The sequence below is a fragment of the Myzus persicae genome, unplaced genomic scaffold, assembly GCF_001856785.1.
Source record: "Myzus persicae strain clone G006 unplaced genomic scaffold, MPER_G0061.0, whole genome shotgun sequence".
NCBI classification, from domain to species: Eukaryota; Metazoa; Arthropoda; class Insecta; order Hemiptera; family Aphididae; genus Myzus; species Myzus persicae.
Genome location: NW_019100791.1, coordinates 459,020 through 482,518, shown reverse-complemented (window position 1 = coordinate 482,518; position 23,499 = coordinate 459,020). Strand labels below are relative to the sequence as shown.

The following is a 23,499-nucleotide window of genomic DNA, read 5'->3' as shown; positions in this document are numbered from 1 at the left end:
CGGTTGTTTATATATGTACCTATTGTACCTATATATATTTATGTTTAAACGTGTCATCCATGCGTTTATATATGTTGCTTGTTACTTGTTAGGTAGTTCCGTAAATAAAGACGCCTAAATGTCTACCGTTTTAGTCTCAAAAGGATCGTTTTCTACACAACCATAAATCGTATTCTGAAAAGGTAAGGTTCCCAAAAAAAATTCTACCATTTTCATTTTTTACTCTCATTTGTTCTCTGAATTTAGTTTTGCCGTACCTATTTACCACGGCACGTATTACACATCGTGACCACAATTTATTACATACTAATGTCCGTTACGTCTTGCCTTCATATATTATAATAATGAGTAGGTAGGTACTACACTTAATTCCGCAACTATTGTACTTTATTTTACAATGAAATCGTTAGAAACCTTCGACTCTTAAATATATGATGGGCACGTTTATTATGCTCGTGTACGTAAAAATAAAATGTACGATGAATAAAACGAAATATTGTATACCTACCAGTTGTATAGGTCGAAACTTGTAGCTAGAAGTAGGAACCTCAAAAAGACGTGTACATATAAAAATATAATGCTATAATAATTAATAGGTATACCATATTATTATTATCTTAACGCAAAATACACTCATAGATAATATTAGACCGTACGTAGATGTACACTGTGTATAGTACCTGTACAACATAGCTATATGGATATAATATTATAAATGTGTTGTTACTCGTAGTTATATTATATTGTACTGTGTAAAGAATCGTTTAGAATGATATTCACCGCGTACGTATAAATTCCTGTACAGCAGCGGCGTTGACGATGATGATAGTAATAATAATAATAATAATAATAATAATAAATATATTATGAAAAAAATCATCCACCTCCTCGTGTATATAATAACGCAATAGCGGGCGACGACGACGTGCGGTAAGCCGGTAAAACGTATTATATTTTTTTTTACCAGTCTGGTGCAGCTGCTGTGACGCCGTCACCGCCGCCGCTGCCGACGTCGTCGGCCGCCGTTTCTCTTTAATTGTTATCATCGGCTTGCCGCGCCCAGTCCGTTCAATCAACAAATGATAACGCGAAATTTAAACACAATTTGTTATTTTAAATTTTTACGCGCAACGTTGGATGTCGAGACAGCGCTTTAATCGCCTTTCAGCGTTCCGAGAAATTATTCTGTGCATCGAATCTGCAGAATGATAAAATGACGGCAGTTTTTACCGGGTGCGACTTGCGGTGCATGGTGTTACAATATTATAATTTTATTCGCAACGGATTTACCAGGTGAGTCGTGAGTATATATATATATATATATATGTATTATATACACAGGTACATCTAACTATAATAATATTTGAATTTTAAATTATTTAAGACGTAAGTACGCGTCAGCCGTAAAGAAATTTTTTTTTGTTGCCTACTATCAGATTTCATAGAGAGAATTTTTTTTTATCTGAATAATCGCTATTGTCAGCTCTTGTAGGTCTTGTATTCCTATACAGGCTACACCTAATTATACGTACGAAATTACGAAAAATAAGTATGAGCATAGTGCTGCGTATTACTATCAATTTTTATTGTTACACAATTTTGATTAAACTGATACAAAAAATGGTAACTGGTAGGATGTAATAAACGTATACATTACATATTTATAGGAACATAATTATTCCATACAACAATATAGACTTAGATATTACATGGCATTAAAACTTGCGATGCATGAACCTAATTATAAATAAATATTATATATTACCTATGAAATAGTCTATCTCAAAACACATACCTACCTAATTTGGATATTTTTTATTGTTAGGTATATAGCCAATACTTTTAATATTAGATATTGAGTAATTCATTTGTAGATTTTTATATTTGTCACACATATTATAAAAATTAATTGAAAAATATTAGTATACCATTTTTATTGGTTTTATATTATAACTTATAGTCTCTTAGGTTATAAACAATTGTATATATACATTTTTTTGAATTTAATAAACGGGTTATTATATTTGTTAAGTATCTATAATTTTTAATTTACTTAAATTAAACATCTTAATTTTGATCAGTTATTTTAATATATGTAATGGTTAAAAATTTAGTACACATTTTTAATATTATGCCTATTACCTAATATAATATTAAAAGATGACTTAAGTTAACTAAAAACGAAATTAAAGAAATCGATTTGATTGTAATATATTCAGTAGTGTCTCTGTAATTCATAACTTATTTTAAAAAATTTTTATAGTGGAAATTAAATAACAAATAACTGTAATTTTGAAATTCATATTAGATATTTTTTAATTTTCTGAAATAAAAAAATAAGAAATAGACCTAACTATTACATTTCGTATTCACTTTAATGTGTATAACAAGATTGTAAAATTACAAGATTACATACCTATTACGATGTCTTACTGGACTTATTTTATAACTCGTTAAAAATTCAAGTATTTACCAATTCTTTTTAAAATAGTCATTATAATAATAAATTTGATCTTTCAAGTATTCAGTAAAATTCAAATTTCATTAAAAAAGAAAAAGAAAATTGTACAACGTATTTTGTGGTATGTTTTCTTATCAAACTATGATGTGAATTATTGTGTGAACGAATTAGCCGTTATGTATGTTTTGTACATACAACTGCGTTATACTTATTGAGATATTTGTTTTAGTATTCTGTATTATAGGAATGTTAAGTATAAAAAAAATATATATACCAACTCAATTCGTAATAAATACATATTTTTTTATATATATCTTAAATTCATTTGTCTGCCCTTGACAAAGTGTCAACCGTATAGGTCATAGATATTCCAACCCACAGTTATTTTGATTCCCGTGTCTGTTTACTGGTCACGAAGTCTGCAAAATGTATGTTCTCTCTCTTTCTCACGAGACTCTTCCGGTGGGTAGTCGGGAGCATTAGGTAACCATCTGTTCTCGGTTTTCGGGACCATTTTTCTTTTATTGCATGTCAAACACAGCATGATTCTACAAGTATACCGAAAAGAGAAAAAACAAGGATTATATGAGACCCCAATGTGAGAGAGAAAAAAATAGACTAGATTACATGTGGCTATTGTTGTGGGGCAACACAACGAGCAGGTAGAGGATTGCAGGACATTGGGTTGCAGACATTTCGGTGCCTACTGACCGTTTTATAATATTGTACCCTATTTTGTAAGTCTTATACAAATGTGTATTGTGTATACTACGTGGTTTCTGTTCTTCAATGAATGTACTTATGTACTGAAGGGTTTTCGAAATCATGATTATTATCCACCCACACTTAACACACGATAAATATAAAACCTTCAAAAATCAATACTACTTCTTTTGATCTTGAGATGCTATGTAGAGATAGTTAGACACATCCTTTTTTTTTTTTTTCAAAAACACATTATATTTTAAAATGATAATTGATAAGTGATCCCTGATTATTCTGAAAATTATAATAATACTTCGTTCATAAATTTCTCGATTATTTTTATAGCAATTCAAAACTTAACTATTGATGATTAATGCTATATAGTGGTTATACAATCAAGTTACAAGTATTTATTTATTTACTATGATTTAAACGGGTGATTACAACAAGTAGGTATGTAGAAAAACTTTAGACTAATGGTGTCTAATATCATAATATATTATATACTGCAAAGGAATAATATTATGCCACTTAAATCGCGGATAGAGTCTAAAAGTCTGTTTTTATTCCAAATCGTAAATCGCTTAAAAAAATATATACCTAGCTGGTAATGCTACAAGGTATTCGTATTTCTATTTCATATCGGTTGTCTCTCACAATAACAGAAAAAAAAATAAAGTTTCGTTTCAACATGTGATTTTGCCATGTAAAAGTAAAAAGAATGTACCTACGTTGTTATTTGTACCTACTATAGTTTAAATTTCAATTTCTGAGAACTCAGCATTGTCCTACTAACCTATAGCGAACCAAGTTCATGTTTTACTCTGTAATTGCATATTGACGTAATTAACCATATTTGTATAATATATACAGGGTGATTCACCAAGAATGCAACCCCCATTTTTCCTTTCAAAATACATTCAAATTCTGAATTCAGGAACTTTTAAATATAAGAAATATTGGTAAGTAATAAGTTGCATAAGTATACGCTGGTCGTACTTCAAATACTTAAATTTTTACGCATTTATAGGGGAACTGTGGAGATACAAATTTCTTTTTTCAAATTAGAATCGCCCTTTTTTCTGTAAATTATTAATCAGATTTTTTGAAAATTTAACTAAATCGAAATTAAGCAAGTAGTCTTAAGTTATTTAACATTGTGTATTAAGGATAATAGGTCCATGCGAATAGGTTTACAAGATGTTTACAAGAAGGTTTCTAACCTAACCCGGTATCGATTTTTTTTTTAAGACCAAGACTGTAAAAATCATAAAGGTTTTATAATGTTATTTAAAAAAATATTTATTTTAACGCTTGTAAGCTTATTAGTTATTACTTATTACAGTGCCTTCTAATAGATAAAATTGTAATTTTTTTACTGATTTTTTTAATTGTTAAAGTGCTTAAAAATTGCATATACAAATTATAACTTATAAATATACGACTCATAAGTCTACAAGTTTTATTAATATTTAGTCTCAGTTATGTCTAACATATAGGAAATTATATTCCACGATCACTGTGATACTTTCACTTGTCTGTACACAAATAAGTACACTTTTATGAAAACAATAATGATAAATACAAATTTGAAATATTTAAGAATAGGTAGTATCTGGTATATAAAATAAATGAACAAACAAATATTTAGTATAAATAAATAATATTTACTACCTATTTGTTAATTTTTAAAGGGATTGAAGTCTTTTCTGTCAAAACCCTATCAAAAAGTAGTTGAACATAATTTATTATGTACTCAGTTCATAATATGAAATAAAATTTTTTAGAAAATCAATGTCAAATAAAATTTAAGGTTAATTCAAATCGAATTCTAAAGTCTTTATCGCATCACTAGATTGTTCAGTACCTAGAAAATATATTATAAATTATAATATGCCTAAATTATACTGTGTAACACTACTAACACGAATAGGTATATACGTTCGTCGTTCATATGTATGAAAGACAAATAATCACCGCTTCCAATTCTCTTAAACAAAGAATAATTTGTAGATACATGGTTTAAAATCTTAACCTTCGATGTTGTATACATTAGGTCGTCACTGTTCATCTGTATAGGTACTTATTCATGTCTACATAAGGATACATTAATACACTATCTTTAGTTTTCTATTATCTATTAGAAAATAAGTAAGGTATTAAGTAGGTAGGTACCTACATTATTTGTTAAAAGTTTAAAACTCTATGTATAACAAAATACGTATATAATATAATAATGTAAAAATATTCATATATTAACCCGGGTACCTATTTCTATTATTAGTATTAGTATTACGAGCTAAGAAAACTAGCTTATTTTAACTCTAAACTGGTGTAGTTACCAGCAAAAAATACAAAAATACTTTATTTTTTAGCATGCATTTTTTAATATTTCATAGAAACAATTTAATTTCTGTTAGTTATCATCTCCATTTAAACTTCTAAAAATAAATAACTACTTAAATTTGGGAGCCCTCTTTCTTTTAAATTATTAATGTTTTAATAGAACATATTATGTATTTATGTTTAAGATATTTGAGATTCAAAAATTAATTTTCCAATTTACGTATTTACGAAATATAGTGAAGATATATTTTGAAGAGATATCTAATAATTAGATATTTAAAATATTTATTTCGTCCATCCTATTTTTAATAATTGGCAATATATTATAATAGAGTGAGTATATTTTTTTTGTAGTTTGCCGATAAAATATTAACTAGTCATGGTTCTTTATTCTTAACTGGTCTGGTTTGAACTGTTTGAAGTGTGTATGGCAAAGGTGCAGTTTGGACCTGTTTTATAAATTTTGGCTCGAATGTCTTGCAACTCGATTTTGTACTACTCATTTAAAATGTTATTCAAGCTATGTATGTATTATTTATTTAACGAATCATTAGTTCTTTATGTTAGCAATTGTTTATTTTATTTTTTATTTTTCCGAAACAAGTTTGCTGACTTTTATCACAATACGTTTTATTGTTATGAACGATGAATCATCAGAATAATACCAACCAAATAAAACTATTTAGAATTGAATAAGAAATGCATGTGTATGCATCATATTTGTAATTTCATGCATTAGCCCTATAATTGGCATAAAATGTTTACTTCAATTAAGTATTATAATTTGATAGCAATAATATAATGCACTATACCTACCTTAAATATTATTTTCTAATGTATAGAGCGTAAAAGGTTAAAGGGTCATAAAAAAAATAATTTTTATTCTCACTGTGAATATATTGTGTGTCCGATTTTTAAACACATTATATCATTTATATCTTTTCGATTTCTTACGTTGTAACTTGTAGAATTAGAATACTATAGACTACTGTATATTATAATTTATAGCTCATAATAATTTTACTGGATTATATTAGCGTATTTATTGCAGTGCCTCATGTGTGGCTCGATGGTGTTACATTACATGGTCACAGTATATACTATACACATACATTATACGTATAGTAGGTACCTATTCAATTTTCACAGTTTTCTTAGTCTCGACAAAAACCAGTTTTTTCTTTGTTTTGTATTTGTGATTTTAATAGTTAATATTGTTATTTATTATACAATATTACATTCTTATTGTTTCGCATATTTCAGTATCGATTAAAAGCTTTCAAAAAAATATTGAAATAGATATAAATAAAGTGTGTTTCATATATTATATATTTAGTAATAATAATAATACTAATTTATTTAATTCAACTTAGGCAGGATACATAAATACAAATGTATGTAATAATATATATTATATATACGTATAGTATAAAGAACGAAGCACCATATATTTGACATATTGAAATGTAAAATTTTCAAATTTTCGTAATAGGTACACATATGATACTATGTTATTGGTGAAATTATACGTTTACTTTCATATTATAAAGTATGTATTATTCATACCTTAGAATTATTTTTATCGAATTATTGTAATCCATAGCCCATAGGATATAACCTCCTTATGTGACCATTGAAATAATGAAATCATTTAATAGAAAAAAATCTTATGGATATTTTAACATAATTTCATGCAATATGTATTTAATGTTTAGTATTATAGTGAGTACACTATACAGTATATTATATTGCATATTGCGTATTTACGGGTATGGGTAATACGTCGACCTGTTAATTCAAAATATTCTATCAACTTATAATAATTAATTCAATGATTTAAGTAAATAATCTGTGATACGAACGGCACATATTTTTTAATAGCGTTTTTATTATAATGGTGATCGTGATAATTTTAGTATACTACGTGGAGAATGGAGATAGAAAATACGAGAAGAAAGTTAATTACGTGATTTGGAGCACTCGTTTTCATAAAAATTAATAAGTGTTTTCGTGTATTTTTATTATAATTTATAATTAAATAATATTTGATTTGAAGAATATATTTTATATATTTTTTTAAATAAGATGTATACAATATGCAGAACCAGCACAATATATACACATGTGAGGTAGGAAATAAAAACATTGGCGTTGCGTGATTAAGAAGTCTGTACCCTTAGTAATACATGAGTTTGTGATTGATACGTTGACGATTAAGTTAGATGATCGTCACGCCATTTTCTTTTAAGTCTATAGACTTAACCTTCGTATACAACGAAAATTTCTAATAAGTTAGGGATATGTTATCCGTTCATAAATTGATTTTGGACATTTTTTAATCTAATAAAGAAACGTTTGTAAAAGATAGTTGTTTATTCCTCAACCGTCCTAATGCAAGAAACTCAATGTAGATGCCAGGTTAGAGACAAAGGGTGAAAAATAAGTTGATAATAACTTGTGGAGTGAAATATTAAGGAATGCTTGTATTTGGTTTAAATTTGATTTCTTAGCTGATCCCCATAGTTTAATCCCATACGTCCTTATTGGTTTTATGAGCGTTTTATATATTTATCAGTAGCTTAGTTTTCAAAGAAGGTACCTAGTTAATTTGTTCTCTGAGAGAAAGATATTTAGTGAGAGGGAACGATCGTTGAGAATTAATCATCTTGTCTTAATATGATTTTAACAAGTTAATCTTTTTTTTGTTTGAGGTTGATACCTAAATATTTAACAGTGTCTGGAGGAGGAAGAGATGGATTATTTACTGTAATATTAGGACAAAGTCTATGTTTTAAGGCGTAGGTCGTATGAACGGATTTTTTAATTCACCGTTTTGTGCACCGTTCAGAGAGTAAATGAGGTTGTAAGTTGGCCGTGACAATTATAATATTTAAAGAATATGAACATAATTTATAAACAATATTAAAATTTATTAGAATAACACATGCAATTTAAAATACATGTATTATATATATATATATATATATATTATAACAATTAATGACTAATTTTTATCATTACAGAGAGTAGATAAAATCATGTGTCGAGTTATTCAATACAAGTATTTAGGTATGAGGTATCTGTGGTTTAAACCACTTTTGTTTTAAGAAAATTTTATTGACATTTGGATAATTAATAAAATGTAATTTTCATTTCATAATCATTATCAATTATTTTAATCATTCTTAACTTTAATGTTCTGAACTTGATTCATAGCGATAACGCAACAGTAATATAGAGTTGAAAATACCAAAAAAAAGGTTGAAGAAATCTTCAAACCCTTTGAATCAGAGCGATATGATTATTTAGTTCGAAAAACGATTCTCACTTCTACAGATGGTAGTTCGTATTACTCAAAAATAGATTTTATAAAATGAAATATGTTAATACACGACCAATTTTCAATCTTGACAGAGGTGCTGATGAATCCTTAACGGTTCCAAATAAGTTGTTCAAAAAAAAAAAATATATATACATGTATATAATATAATCATACAAATACTTTATTAATAGCTACCTCGCTCCGCACAGAATCTATAAATGTACAGCCAGTGCAATAGACATACTTTCGTATGTTTAAGTGTATAAACTCGTGAAATTTTTGTCACACCAAGGAAGTCAGTGATCGGCGCGATTCGCTGCGAACGTGACTGTCTTGGACAAAACGAATATCAATTTGTAACAATCAGTGCGTAATTATTAGACGACACCTCCCCCTCTCCCCAAACGCCATCGGGGAAATCAATTAGGTAACAGGTACTATTGTATTTAGTGATTGCAATTTCCGCTCGGTGTCCGATCGGAAATCGGGAAGTACGTGTAGAAAAACGTATAGGGGCATGTTGGGATGAGAAGATGAGCGAAGAAGTGAAAAAGAAGACGAGTCGCCTCGACCGGAAGGCCGTTGACCTGAATGTGTAAACAGCGGATGGCGCGTTAATTTGCGTCGCGGCGAGCGGTAACACTGCGCCGCCGGCAGTACCCGCGACTTGGTTCTTCGCGCTAACACGAGACGAAGTTCATTCTCGCTTCGTGCGCCAAACGCTAATTGAGTTGACCCAGTGAGAGTGCGCCGCTGTCGGTATCCCGATCACTTCGTCCGTCGCATCACACCGCATCGCTCGCATCGCATCCCCTACCGGAGGGACGACATACCCACCGGACTGCGATCGTACCATAGTACATATTGCTACGACTCATTATAATAAATCGCGATTTCTCTTATCCCTCTGCGCAGGTGATGTATCCGGCCCGCGAACGGTCCGTCGCCGTCTGTTGTTGAACAACCGCTTGCGCCCTCAGAAGGGCCACTCGGCACCGTCGCGATAATAATATTATCGTTATAACATCGTTACATGGACACCGCCGGAAGCAGCGGCCGCTGCGTCAGCCGCGGACTATCGCCGTGGTGCCGGTGTCTGTGGTGGCTGACGGTTGTCTCGTGGTGCGCGGCGCAAGCTCTGGACCAGGACGCGTTCATGCAACGTGACAACGCGGTGCTCCCGCGCCGGCGAGTGCACAAGTTCCGCAAGACCCAGCAACACCACCAGCACGCCGAGGACGCCGAGAACGGCGAACGGAGGAGGCCCAACATCGTGCTGGTCCTGACCGACGATCAAGACGCGGAACTGGGTGAGTGGCATTTCCTTATTTATTTTGTCATTCGGTGTAATCGTGTATTAATAGGTAGGTTAGGTATATATGTATAGTATAAACTATAATTATTGTCTACCTACGTTCAGTGCTCTCGCCCTCGCGCCAACTGGTATTTTAATACATATCGCACCGGAGTCATCATTTATTGTATGTAATAGATATAAATCTATAAAATATTTATTTTATTTTATTATATATCGTTTAAAGTTGTCCGCTTAAACGTGCAAATTTTCTCCATCGAAGTCTTTCGAAAATGTTCACGATGTTTTTATTCAAATGCTAATATATGATATTATATATATTAATACATAAATAGTACACAGTACTTATATATGAGTGTATATTTTATTACGCAGTGATTATAAGAATAATAGTTAAATAATAAAAATAATAATATTTTTTATTTATATTATAACTTCATGAAAAAATAAAAGTCAAAAGCTATTGTAGGTATACTGGTCGTTTTAAAAAAAAATATGTAAATACTTATGTATATATGCTTTAGTAGTTAATGTGACTAATTTTAGTCTTAGAAAATTGTTTAAATACTTAACATAAGCACAATATATATATTTCGTAGATATTTTTTTTTATTGGTATCGCGGTATGTGACAGAATTTTTAAAACAAAATGTCCGATGTTCATACAAATTATAATTAGGTATAATTGTTTTTTGTCATAATTCTAAAATGAATAGATATAACAAATTAACAAATAGATTATTATAGATTTATTTTTATGTTGAGTGAGGTAGTATTTAGTATTTCTGACTATTATTATCAAGAAATAATAAAAGGTATAATTCTGAACACCTAATTTATCATAGTTTATCTGAATGACAAATTTTAGAGAACTATTAACTATAAAAACTTTATATTCTAAATTTCAAATAACACATTGTAATACACTGATGAATTTTTTTATATATATTCAAAAGCGATTAAACATTTAAGACAGGATAATCAAACCACTTTTATAATTATATACGTATCTTAACATAATTTAGATGAAACATTGAACACAAATTTAAATAGGGAGTAGTTTTTAAAAAGACTAAAAATTAAAATTTTTATTGGTTTTGTACCAAACCATTAGATGAGAAAGAAATGTAGAATAGTCCACGTTACATTGGTAAGACTTATAATGTTGGGTTTTGAATACACTTTAATTTTCAAAAACAAGAGGTCCTTATATATTCGATAGCGGAGGCATAATAAATTCATAATTAATTGAAATATTATGCATTTTCCTAAAATGTTTCACTTGAACTCTAAAATTGAAGAATTAAATGAAATTTATTACTTTAGTTTAAAGTAGGTACCTGACGAGTAGCGATAGGTACCTTATTATAAACACGCGATATGAAATCGACCATAACAATTGCATTTTAAAAAGAAATAAAATAAGTTTCTGCTAGTTATTCATAATTTAAATAATATTATTAACGTAATTACTAATCAAGCATAAGTATTTAGTTTGGTAATGTACTAAATTGTGTATAGGTACTAAAATAATGTTAAAAACTTTGTAAAATATATTCAATCAATAGCAATGTTGACAAAAATGTTTGGTGATGTGCCAATCCTTATAGACGTCTCATGATTCTATCAGAAAATCATTAAGTACCTAAGTATCTAATTATAGATTGTTTATTTATAAAAAGTTAAACTATGTAGTAAAAAAAATACTTGAGACATTTTTATTTTTGAAAATAAGTAAATTTTGAACAAAGTATTCCATAATGTTTGCCTTTTTTTCCTTATTATATTATATTAGTGGGTGTACTGAATCATAAATTCCCGTACCACATGTTTTGGATATTTTCTATACGTTAAAAAAAATCTAGAATAAATAATATAGGATTTTTATACGTAAATGATCAAATATTTATATTTATTTCAATATATTTATTATTTAAAAATATGATTACAAATAACTTTAATAATTCAATTTAGATTTTAGATTTTTGCTTCATAATTTCGTACAAATATTATTATACATTTCGCTACGACGTCGACGATATTATTACTAATTTATTAATCAATAATATATGGTATACATATAATATGGAATACCTATGTTTTCAATCCGTTTTATTGAGGTCAACCAATCAATCAACCTTTCAATTATAAATAATATATTAAGTATGAATTTATATATTCCTTTTTAAATGTTCAAAAATTAACCATTCAAATAATTTATGCGATAATATCTTATAACTTTATTGTTAAATGAGGATCATTAAAATTGTGTTCAAAATAAATGTTTTTAGTAAGTAAAATGTAATTTTATAAACCACAGAGAGTCAAAGTTTTTTATACTAGTTCAGCAATTTTTGTTTAGGTCCTTTATTTAATTTAATTCTTACACATCAATTGTAGGCGTATACATGAATAACAACAATGTTATTATTCAAACAAATAGATGATTATGGAATAACTTTGAGTTAAAAAGAGTTAGATGGTACGGAAAAGATTAAAGATGGGTTAAGAAAAAACATCTTGCACGTGAGAAAGGAAGGGCATTATTTAATAAATTAAAATAAAAACGCCGGACAGGATATAGAGATCTCGGAGCAGAAAAGGGTTGAGTTATGATTTTTATTTGACTGTTATAATATTAATAATAAACCATTTTATTTTAAGAATGATTTTAAACGTAACTCAATAGATCCACAGTTACTGATAATTATTCAAATATTTTGTAAGATTAATTGTAATTTGTGCCTAACAGTAACTCTAGTTTTCCGTGAACACGTTCATGATTAGAGCTCCAAATATGAATCGTTAAAAATTAGGTTGTTTCGAAATCGAGTCTATAGATGTTACTTTAAAAGGACAATTGTTTGATCATCAAAATATTCTAATTTAACGTAAGCTATAAGGCATACATTTCAGTTAACCAATAACGGCAATAACCATACAAAATGTTTAAATATACTTGGGTCACCGACAAAGTCACGAATCCAAAATTGCAAAATCAATACAATGATTGCAATACAGCTAAGCATAAAAGGCAAAAGTAAATAATTATTTTCCCACATACATTTTTAAGTCAGACTATTTCAACAAGTTTTTTAAATTTTTATTTGAGTATATATGCAATTATTATTATTTTTTAGTCTTAATGTTTAATTCTAAAGATGAATAATAAAATAAAACAAAATAAATCTCCTAATATTTACATAATTATAATTATTTCTGTGTAGTTTAATAATAATAAAAACAAAATAAGTTATTAACTTAAGTATGTATATATTAATATATTGAAATATGTTTAAGTCAAACAAGTAAAAATATAACTTTAAAGAAATATAATTAATAAAAAAATATATCTAGTGATTCCCGCACAAAATAGGTACTATTATAGTTTTTTTAGTACTTTTATTATCTCTAAACACTAATTTTTATGTTATAAATTGTAATACTTCGTGTTTTAAACATTACTTTTTATTATATTACTTTGGTCCTTCGGGAAAAAATGTCTGACTTAAGAAATATATCGCAGGGGGATGTGTCTTACTACTCCGAAAATAGCCTTTGGTGGAAATGTCCGGGGGGAATGTTTTTAAATTTAAGCACAAAATGGTACGTTAAGACACATACCTAATAGTAAATGTTCAGAATGGCAAAAAAGTATCACACAATATTATACTAGTTATAAATACCAATAAATAATATACAAATATATATTTATTAATTAGTACGAAAAAAATTATTCAAGTTCAATATAATTTAAAAATGCCAATAATGATAGGCAAACCAATGATCAAACTGATTATCACTAGATTATAACTGTATAACACTTTAACTCCTGGGACCTGCGAGTTGTTAAATATAAATTTTAATAGAGACATAATTTTTGAAATTATCAAGCAACAAAAACTTGCTTATTTGTTCTTTCTCTGTTTCTATATTTATGCATATTTCTCCTAATGCCTAAATCATTCAAAGTTGATGGATATGATTCTCGCTCATTCATTATTATTTATTAGGTTGCAGGATCGCTGAATGATTCGTTTTAGATTAGATACAGTTGTAAGTGGTAATGGTAGAATTTTATGACGCCGTAACATAGTGGCTGTTATAGGTTAAGACTTAAGATACACATGCTTGCTGCAATATCACTAATAATTTTACTTAGATTATGTTCTATAATTTTTTTATTTCTTGGGGTAACATTCTTGCTTCAACTTTCTCTGGATTAGGAGCATGTTAATGTTTTGACAACGATTCTTTAACAACTAAATTACTTTTTGGCCTTAACGTTTGGTTAGGTATCTTCTTATCATAACACTTAAAGAATTTGACGATCCACCCAATGTAAATAAACCCATTTACAATTTTTTTATACAAATAAAATAATTGGTATTTATTTTTTTATGGAATTAAAAAAAACAAATTAAGATTATCAAAAAGTGCTTTAACATAGATACCTTAAACAATTTATACTTAAACCTATTTTCATATGATTTGCGGTTAAACTCACAACTGCATGTACCATGTTATAACTAGTGTCATAACCCGTGTCATCACGACCATAGAGTCTATAGTATCGCTCATTATGCTCTTATACTTATATATCCATTGGATAAACCATGAAAACGGGCTTAGTAAGTTCCTACACGAAACATAGCAGGTAAGGGGGTACATATGTAAGTTCCCACACGAAAAAAATTACACCCGTACGTAAGTTCCCACACAAAAAAAAATACACCCCTACGTAAGTTCCCACACGAAAAATATTACACCCCTACGTAAGTTCCCACACGAAAATTTTGTTTCTGTAAAAATAAAGTCTTTCGTAAAGTCAAATCAATTTATTGAAGTGTAACTATCTATAAAACAACTTTTTCTATCTCTTATTACTTATCTTTATTACTTAAGTAAATAACATATATTGAATTATTAAAAAAAATTAATGCAGTTGGAATAAATCCAAATAAATTTGTCTTAGACTTCGAGATTTCAATGCACCAAGCAGTAAATATTTTATTTCCGACAGCTCAAATATGGGGATGCCTTTTGCATTTGGGCCAAGCTTGGTACCGTAAAATTCAAAGCTTAGGGTTTGCACAAGATTTTAATTTTGTAAATACTGAATTAGGAAAGTGGCTGGTACATATATTTGGTTTATCATTTCTTAATCCAATAGAAGTTGAAGATTGTTTTATAGATAGTTTCATGGCTGAAAAACCAGTAAATAATAAAATAAATGATTTTTACGATTATTTAGTGACGAATTACATCGAAGATACCAATACGCCCCCCTAGTATTTGGGTTAGTGCTAGTTCTGATACAAGCCTTACTACAAACGCTTGCGAAAGTTTCCATTCCGAATTCAACTCAAATTTTTATCATCATCATCCGAATATATTCAAAATAATAGAAGTTTTAAAAATGTTTCAAACAAATACATATATAAAGATAAGAACATCAGATTTCATTATATATTTGGACTAGATTCAATTAAAAAATTGATTGGACTTTTTTTATGCAACACAAAAACAAATTTTAAAACAAATTTTAACCACTCCAACTTCGTTTAAATTGTCAGTCCTAAGTCTGAATAAGGTGGGGAGGAAGTTTGTATTCGGTATAATTTTTTTTCGTATGGGAACTTACATTCGCCCATTAAAACAACTACTAAACTGATATCATTAAATAGGTATAGACAGTTACAACTTTTTACGTACCTACATTTTATCGCCGTTTTTATATTAAGTAGTACTAATTTGTATTGTTGTTGATATATTTAACACAAATATTTTTTAACTGATAAAAATTTGTATATTTTGTATAGTTGACATTTTTAAATTGTCCATTACTTCTTAGTTCTTACTATTTACTCAATATTTTATCAATATAATTTTTAACTAGTTTATTGTATAGTAAACAATTTTAGAAGTTTTGAAAATTAGTTATTTTTAAAACCTAACTTTCTATACTTTGATCTTGTTGTTTTGTGTGTTAACAGAAAATAAAATAAAAGAATAAATATAACGGAACTAATATATTTATTTACTGGAAAACTGAAAACTATTAAGTTTAAAATTATAAAACTATCCCTTTTGAATACATAATGGTTCATCAATATACCTACATGGCTACACAAGGTATATTAACATGTTTTTTTTCTATTCAGTTGGGGGGATAAAATCAGGATAGAAAATAATAATAAGCGCTAATGGAGAAAATATAAAAATAAGTAATATGATATTATCAAACTATTATGGTATTAATGCAAATAGTATAGTAAAATATTCAAATAAAAAATATTCCATGTAGTGAATATATTTTTTCAAGTGTTAATAATGTAAAATGAATTAATTTTTGGAAATCAGAATTTTAACTCTAAATAATTGAATAATATTTATCTATATAATAATTATATGTATATATATTTATTGTTAAAGAGGACGTCGCACCCACAGGTGTTGTCTCCGTCATACACTACTGGTACCTACGACATAGAAAAATTTTCGTTTTGTAAATTCACTTATCATCAAACTTTTAGGTAAGAACATTATCTGTGTTCTCGTTGTTTTTTTTATTATACTTTCATTTTTAAGTGAATTATGAGGATTTTTAAATATTAAAATTGTATATTCTCATTTTTATTTTATTTTATTTTATTTTATAAATTTACGCCAATCGGCTTTTTTACATAGGTATAACAAAAATAACATTGTATATATATTAAAACAGTAGGTAATACAGCTCACTTAAAAATTAAAATATCGTAAAAATCAACTAGAGGACACAAATAATATTCTTGCCTAAAAGTTTTATAAAAGTCAAACACTCTGATATCAAAACTAACAGCACACTATTGAAACTGGTAAACGGACATTTGGTATATTTTATGTGTGCAAGACAGAGACAGCACATGCGGGTACAACGTTATTTTAAATAACTAAAACTTTAATATTTCGATTCTCCATAAATCGAAAACTATTTTCAATACAGCTATCTCTTATGAGTTCTTAAAAAAATTTAGGTACCTATACCGTCCTACTTATTACATTTTTTCTGTTTTCACTTTTACGTTATCTTTTTCCTTTATCTACCTTTTCACATGTTTGAATATGGAAAATCAGTTTTTGATCAACAAATTTAAATGTAGTTTAGTGTTAATTTCTTATATTTGATACGCCCTCAATAAAGTTGTAAATATTCTGATGCCTGTAGGCTATAGTTATACTTTACCTGTACATTAATAATTCATTAATTAATTCTCTTTAGTGAAAAAATTTTTTACTTGAAATTCCAGTACATATAGAGTCAACATCGTTGTACATTCTTCCCACTTATAGGACTGGTTACTTTTTTAGATCACCCACAATGATGGGTGAATACAAATCGATTGTCATGATAAATAGAGTTATCGTCTAAAATGTCTCCCCGCAGTGCAAACAATTTTATTTTAAATTATACATTTGAAATAATAATAATTAAATAATATAAATAATGATTCTTACATTTTATACTTTTTAATTTTCTACCTAGGAACTATTACAGAAGCTAATGTAGCAAAACTGTCAGACAATCATTTAAAATTTGCAAAATAATAAAAATAATAATTAGACTAACTGATCCTTCACTCCGATCAAAATTTGAATTACTTTTGTAACTATTATGACAATACATTTTGTCTTTTACATGTAGATTAGATTTTGAGTTAAAAATGTAGATTGTTTATCTTTGTAGTAGGTAACTTCTATAGTTTAGCTCGTAAGTAACGTTATTTCTGTAAAATACTCAATAGATTACTTAATATATCTATAAATACATTCCCCTTTTGATGTTGAAACACAAAATGCAGCATGCTGTACATCAATAATGTGTAAAAGTGATCCATTAACGTTTCAAGTGATTTATTTTTAAAAAAGTTTTTAATTTTAATAGGATCTTTGGACTATATGGATAAAACACGAAAACTGCTTAGAGACGAAGGTGCTGAGTTTCAGCACGCTTACAGCACTACCCCTATGTGCTGCCCGTCCAGAAGCTCATTGCTTACCGGTTTATATACACACAACCACGAAGTGTTTACGAACAATGACAATTGCAGTGGTCCAGTATGGCAGAGTGTTCACGAGTCAAGGACATTTGCCACTTATTTAACCAACGAGGCAGGATATCATACAGGTATTTTCATGGTTTAGTTGGGTGTCATTTTTTTTTAAAGAAACCAACACACACAAATACACAATTATAATTTAAAATATACTCCAAGTGTTTGAGGATAAATCAATTAACTAAAATCACGTACCTACTATTTTTAGGATATTTTGGAAAATACTTGAACAAATATAATGGAAGCTACGTACCTCCTGGCTGGCGTCAATGGGGAGGTCTTATTATGAACTCCAAGTATTACAATTATTCAGTGAACTTAAATGGCAAAAAAATTAAACATGGCGATGACTACCACAAGGTAAGCATTGTTTATAAGTTTATAACTGTTAAATGGGATTAATCGTTTAACTTGTTATTCACTTATAGGATTACTATCCAAATTTGGTTACCAACGACTCAATAAACTTTCTTCAACATGCGAAACAGCACCACCCTCATCGTCCATTTATGCTTGTGATGAGCTTTCCATCACCTCACGGGCCCGAAGACTCTGCACCTCAATACTCTGATATGTTTTTTAACGTGACTTCACACCAGTAAGTCTAAACTCATTCTGAGATTTATACGAAGTCGTGGGTGGTAACTACTAACTAGTCATCTGCACAATTTGTGAATGAAACCGGTTCATGTGTACTAAACATTAAATTAAACCTGTTATTTTAACTGTCTTTAATTCTATGTCTTGCTAGACACATTTTGAACCGTCTTTTGCTACTAATAAATAATAACAATAGTAATGGTCTGTTAAAAAACTATTTGAAAGTTATTATATTCTAGTCTACAGTAGCACTAAATATTTTAAAAAGTAAAATCATATTATGAAAAAAACAATAGAAACAGACAATATTACAATGATGTTTGGTAATTTCTTTTGTATAAATCATAAAATGTTACAAATATTTTTTGTAAAAACCCATTGTGTTTGGATTTTTGGAATACACATTTCCTATGGTTATTAATTTCAGTTTAAAGTTTATATTAAATATAAGATCATTCAGTCATAAAGTAAATTAGAGTTTTAAAAATTTTTCCAATATTTATCCTTGGAATTAAGTTAGGAACCTATCGTAATAAATCGTTTAGATATTTTTGCTTGCTCTAATCCTTAAAATCCTTGACTTATAATTTTAATCTTATTTATATTTAAATATTTTTTATTATTTGCAGCACTCCTACATATGACTATGCTCCTAATCCAGACAAACAGTGGATTTTACAAGCAACAGGCCAAATGTTGCCAATCCATAAAAAATTCACAAATCTATTAATGACAAAACGGTTGCAAACATTGCAAAGTGTAGACGATGCTGTATCTAGAGTAAGTGAAAATAAAAATAAAAAATTTTAATTTATTCGTTATTTATTTTTATATTTTCTTTTTATTACCTTTTAGATTTATGGAGAACTGAAGCAGTTAGGCGAATTAGAGAATACATATATTATTTATACTTCTGACCACGGTTATCACTTAGGTCAATTCGGTTTAGTTAAAGGTAAATCTTTTCCATTTGAGTTTGATGTACGTGTTCCAATGTTGGTAAGAGGACCTGGCATTGAACCTGGAACAAAGTAAGTACATAAGTATATTAAATATTTAAATGTATCTATTCACTTATCCTAAACTTATGTATTAATAATTTAATCTAATTATTTTAGAGTAAATGAAATATTTCTTAACATAGACTTGGCACCTACTTTTTTGGACATTGCCGGTTTTAATCCTCCTGCTCATATGGATGGCCGTTCTGCTTTTAAATTATTCCATAAACATAAAAAGGGCAATAAAAAGTTTGTCGCCCACTGGCCTGATACGTTTTTAATTGAAAGCAGTGGCCGAAGGGAACATAATAAACACAAAAAATTGTCTACAATCGTATCACCATCAATTAACAATGGTAAATTTCCTATTAAACTAAAAAAAAAATTTTAAAAATTAATATTGTTTAAAAAAAAAAAGATTTTAGTATTGAAGATGATTTGGGAGTTGTTGCTGGTAACAAAGCCAGTGAACTATTTGTATTATGTCAGAGATCAGATTACCAGACTCCATGCAAACCTGGACAAAAGTGGCATTGTGTTCGTGATGGATTCAGGTAAGTCATTGTATTTTATAAGAAAATATGTATGTGTTTATATATAATGTTTATTATATGTTATGTAGATGGAGAAAACATAAGTGTAATCTAAAAAACCGTAATCGACTTCTAAATGGACTTAAAAAATGTACTTGCTTTTCTGCTGATGGAAATTTATACACTAAGCTTGAAATGGATAAAAACAAAAAATATAATTCCAAGTAAACAATTATTGTTTATATTGTAAGGTTTTTATTTTAATAATTATTAAATTTAAAACTTTTCAGAAATCTGAAAGTGGCCAATTATAGAGACCGTTTTCGCAGAGATATTATGGCTCCTCTTATTAATAATATGTCTTCGATTAAAAATGTATTGAACAAACAAATTGATGACTTACGGTCAATGACAGTGGTTAATGATTCTGCTCTAGCAAGCTGTACAGTTACTCCTAATGGCGATGTTAAGTGTACAAATATTGTATATAACAATCCGAAAGTTTGGAAATTCAGTCAGAATCGTGTACAAAAACAAATTTCAAGTTTGCAAAAAAAATTAGAAAAACTTAAAGAAATACAAAAACACCTTGAAACAAAGCGACCAAATATTGATGACAAAGATGAAGAAGATGACGACACAGAAGATGACTTAAACGAAGAAGATTCTGATAATTTGCCAACAGATTACTCCCAAACACAATGGAATCTTAGGTCTGTAAAATATTAATTATTTTAATGAGAAAGTTTAATAAGACTTTTTACTTGACTTTTTGACATTCATTACAATATATTACACAGGATGGTACCAGTACATAATTATAGCATGAGTCCTGGTAGCTTACTTGTAGATGGAGTTGAACCTCATACTTTTAGACATCATGGGCATAAATCACAAACTAAAAATACTTCTGCGGACACTTGTTATTGTGTGCCTTTTATGTAAGCATATTCAATAATTTACTTAATTCATACCTATAAATTCTTATTAGTATTAATTTATTTTGATTTTTATATAAAAGGTTTAGTGATAATGATCCTGCACTAAATAAGGAAGTAAAAAAGTTGCTGAAAGCTGATAGACAAAAGAAAAAAGGACGAAAATTTCGTAAAAAAAACTCTAAGCTTAACAAGGAGTGTATGTTAGAAAAAATGAACTGTTTTAATCATGATAATGATCATTGGCGGACCGCACCACTTTGGACAGGTAATGTTCTTAATAATTAGTATAATATGATACCTATACTGGATAGAAACAGGTTTTCACTATTTATTCGAAATACTGTTGGTATATCATGATGACAATCGCATAAGATCATCTAAGCGATATATTTTTATTATTATTAAAATTTTAATTAACTTTCCATCATAAAAATGTCATAACATAATATTAGGTACCTACCCAGTACCTACCTACCTACTTAAATACGAAAATTTGTTTTTATAAATTATTATTAGTATATTATAAATAATATTTGTAGCTGGTAGGTGATAGGCAGGTGATTCTTATTAAGACTAATTGGTCAAGAAGTTGTTTACAGACATGTACCTATTTCGTTATTAGCGGTAATGTAGGTACTATTATATTTAATGCTATTTATAAATAAACACAAATGTCTCATGTAGTTATTATGTCAATATAATAATAAAAATAAAACGTCTAAGCTGCAGAGGCTGACAAATATACATTTTATTATTTTTAGTATTAGATTTCACTAGCCCCTATTTTTCATAAAAATTCGTACCTACTACACATTTTTAATGTTCAATCATATGATACATAGACAAATTATATATTATTGATTGGTATTATATATAGGTTATTATTCATTATTTTAACCAATCTATTTTTATGTTACAAACTAAAAAAATATACTTATGAAATATACATTTAAGAACAAATGACACTATGTATTAAAATTAAATAAATAATTTATTTTATGTACGAGAATAATGTTGGAAAGTATGTTTATATTTAAAATTGAATCGATTTAATATTTGATTCCTCATGGTAATTGATTTGTTTGGCATAATATACTTTATTATTTTGAATTTTTACCTATTTTAATCGTGGTAATCGGTGAATAATATTATATTATTTTGTACCTCGGTAATGTACCTACATTATACATATGGATAACATTTTGAAAAACAATATGAAGAGGAATCTCTTTCGTGAAACTTTATACATCTAGTATTTATATCGAGTTCACTATTCACAATTAAAAGAAGAGAATATAATAAATATATAAAAAACAATTTGAAATATAACATTTTTAGAATTTGCTAAGCATACATATTCATCAGTCTAAGACTCCAAAGTCTTAGACTGAAGAATATGATTCCTATAAAATTAATAATTATTAATGAAATATTAATTATCTTGACGAATTTTAGATGTTTGTGCGAGAAAAACTATACAATCAGTCATCAGACTATATGATAAATAATAATAATTATGTACTGTACAAAAGATCGTCACTAACCATTTCAACTTTTTTGTCTGTTTTCTTTCTACAGAGGGACCATTTTGTTTCTGTATGAACGCGAATAACAACACATATTCATGTCTTCGTACGATTAATGCCACACACAATTTCCTATACTGCGAATTCGTCACCGGGCTAGTGACGTTTTACAATATGAAGATCGATCCATTCCAACAGCGGAATCGAGCTTACACCTTAGAACCCAAAGAAAAGGAATGGCTTCGAGATTCGCTTTCAGAAATGGTCCGCTGTAAAGGTTCTGCTCAATGTGCCATCAGTCCAGTGAAACGTAGAAAAAAACTGGACAGTTTTAATACGCTGTCGTCCAATGGTAATTATTATTATTATTACTCCTATTTTACAGATATATACCTATATATTTATGTGTAAAATCATACTTTATAATTGTGTTAACAGACGAAGCAATAACGAGCAAAAAATTACTTGTGGAACAACCAAAAGATTTGGATATTGCAGTACGATATCGATAGCACATACAATACGTCATATTATATTGTGTTATGAATAATTTATACCGGAAATTAGTGTAAAAATGCAGTATTATTAATTTATATGTACCTATATTTATTTATTTTAACTATGTATTGATTTTTAAAAATAACTTGATG

The 23,499-nt window shown here is 28.4% G+C and overlaps 1 protein-coding gene across 2 annotated transcripts; it reads left to right on the top strand.

Moving 5' to 3' along the window:
- The first annotated feature begins 997 nt into the window (after positions 1-997).
- Positions 998-23,492, top strand: LOC111043000 (putative extracellular sulfatase Sulf-1 homolog). 2 transcript variants are annotated; one of them, XM_022327767.1, is made up of 15 exons: positions 998-1,293; positions 9,750-10,144; positions 18,077-18,319; positions 18,457-18,608; positions 18,677-18,846; positions 19,478-19,628; positions 19,704-19,879; positions 19,967-20,205; positions 20,268-20,403; positions 20,472-20,606; positions 20,673-21,095; positions 21,183-21,323; positions 21,404-21,588; positions 22,902-23,201; positions 23,288-23,361. In XM_022327767.1, the coding sequence occupies exons 2-15, from the start codon at positions 9,868-9,870 to the stop codon at positions 23,359-23,361; spliced, it is 2,802 nt and encodes a 933-aa protein (XP_022183459.1). In that variant the 5' UTR covers positions 998-1,293; positions 9,750-9,867. The 2 variants fall into 2 exon arrangements, with proteins under 2 accessions (XP_022183459.1, XP_022183458.1); XM_022327766.1 differs by lacking the exon at positions 998-1,293 and having other exon boundaries at positions 9,868-10,144; positions 23,288-23,492.
- The last annotated feature ends 7 nt before the right edge of the window (positions 23,493-23,499 follow it).

Bases quoted from the DNA above. Each gene is read 5' to 3' on its own strand.
- LOC111043000 (XM_022327766.1), top strand. From the start codon at position 9,868: ATGGACACCGCCGGAAGCAGCGGCCGCTGCGTCAGCCGCGGACTATCG. The intron at 10,145-18,076 runs GTGAGTGGCATT...TAATTTTAATAG, and splicing joins CGATCAAGACGCGGAACTGG to GATCTTTGGACTATATGGAT. The intron at 19,629-19,703 runs GTAAGTGAAAAT...ATTACCTTTTAG, and splicing joins TAGACGATGCTGTATCTAGA to ATTTATGGAGAACTGAAGCA.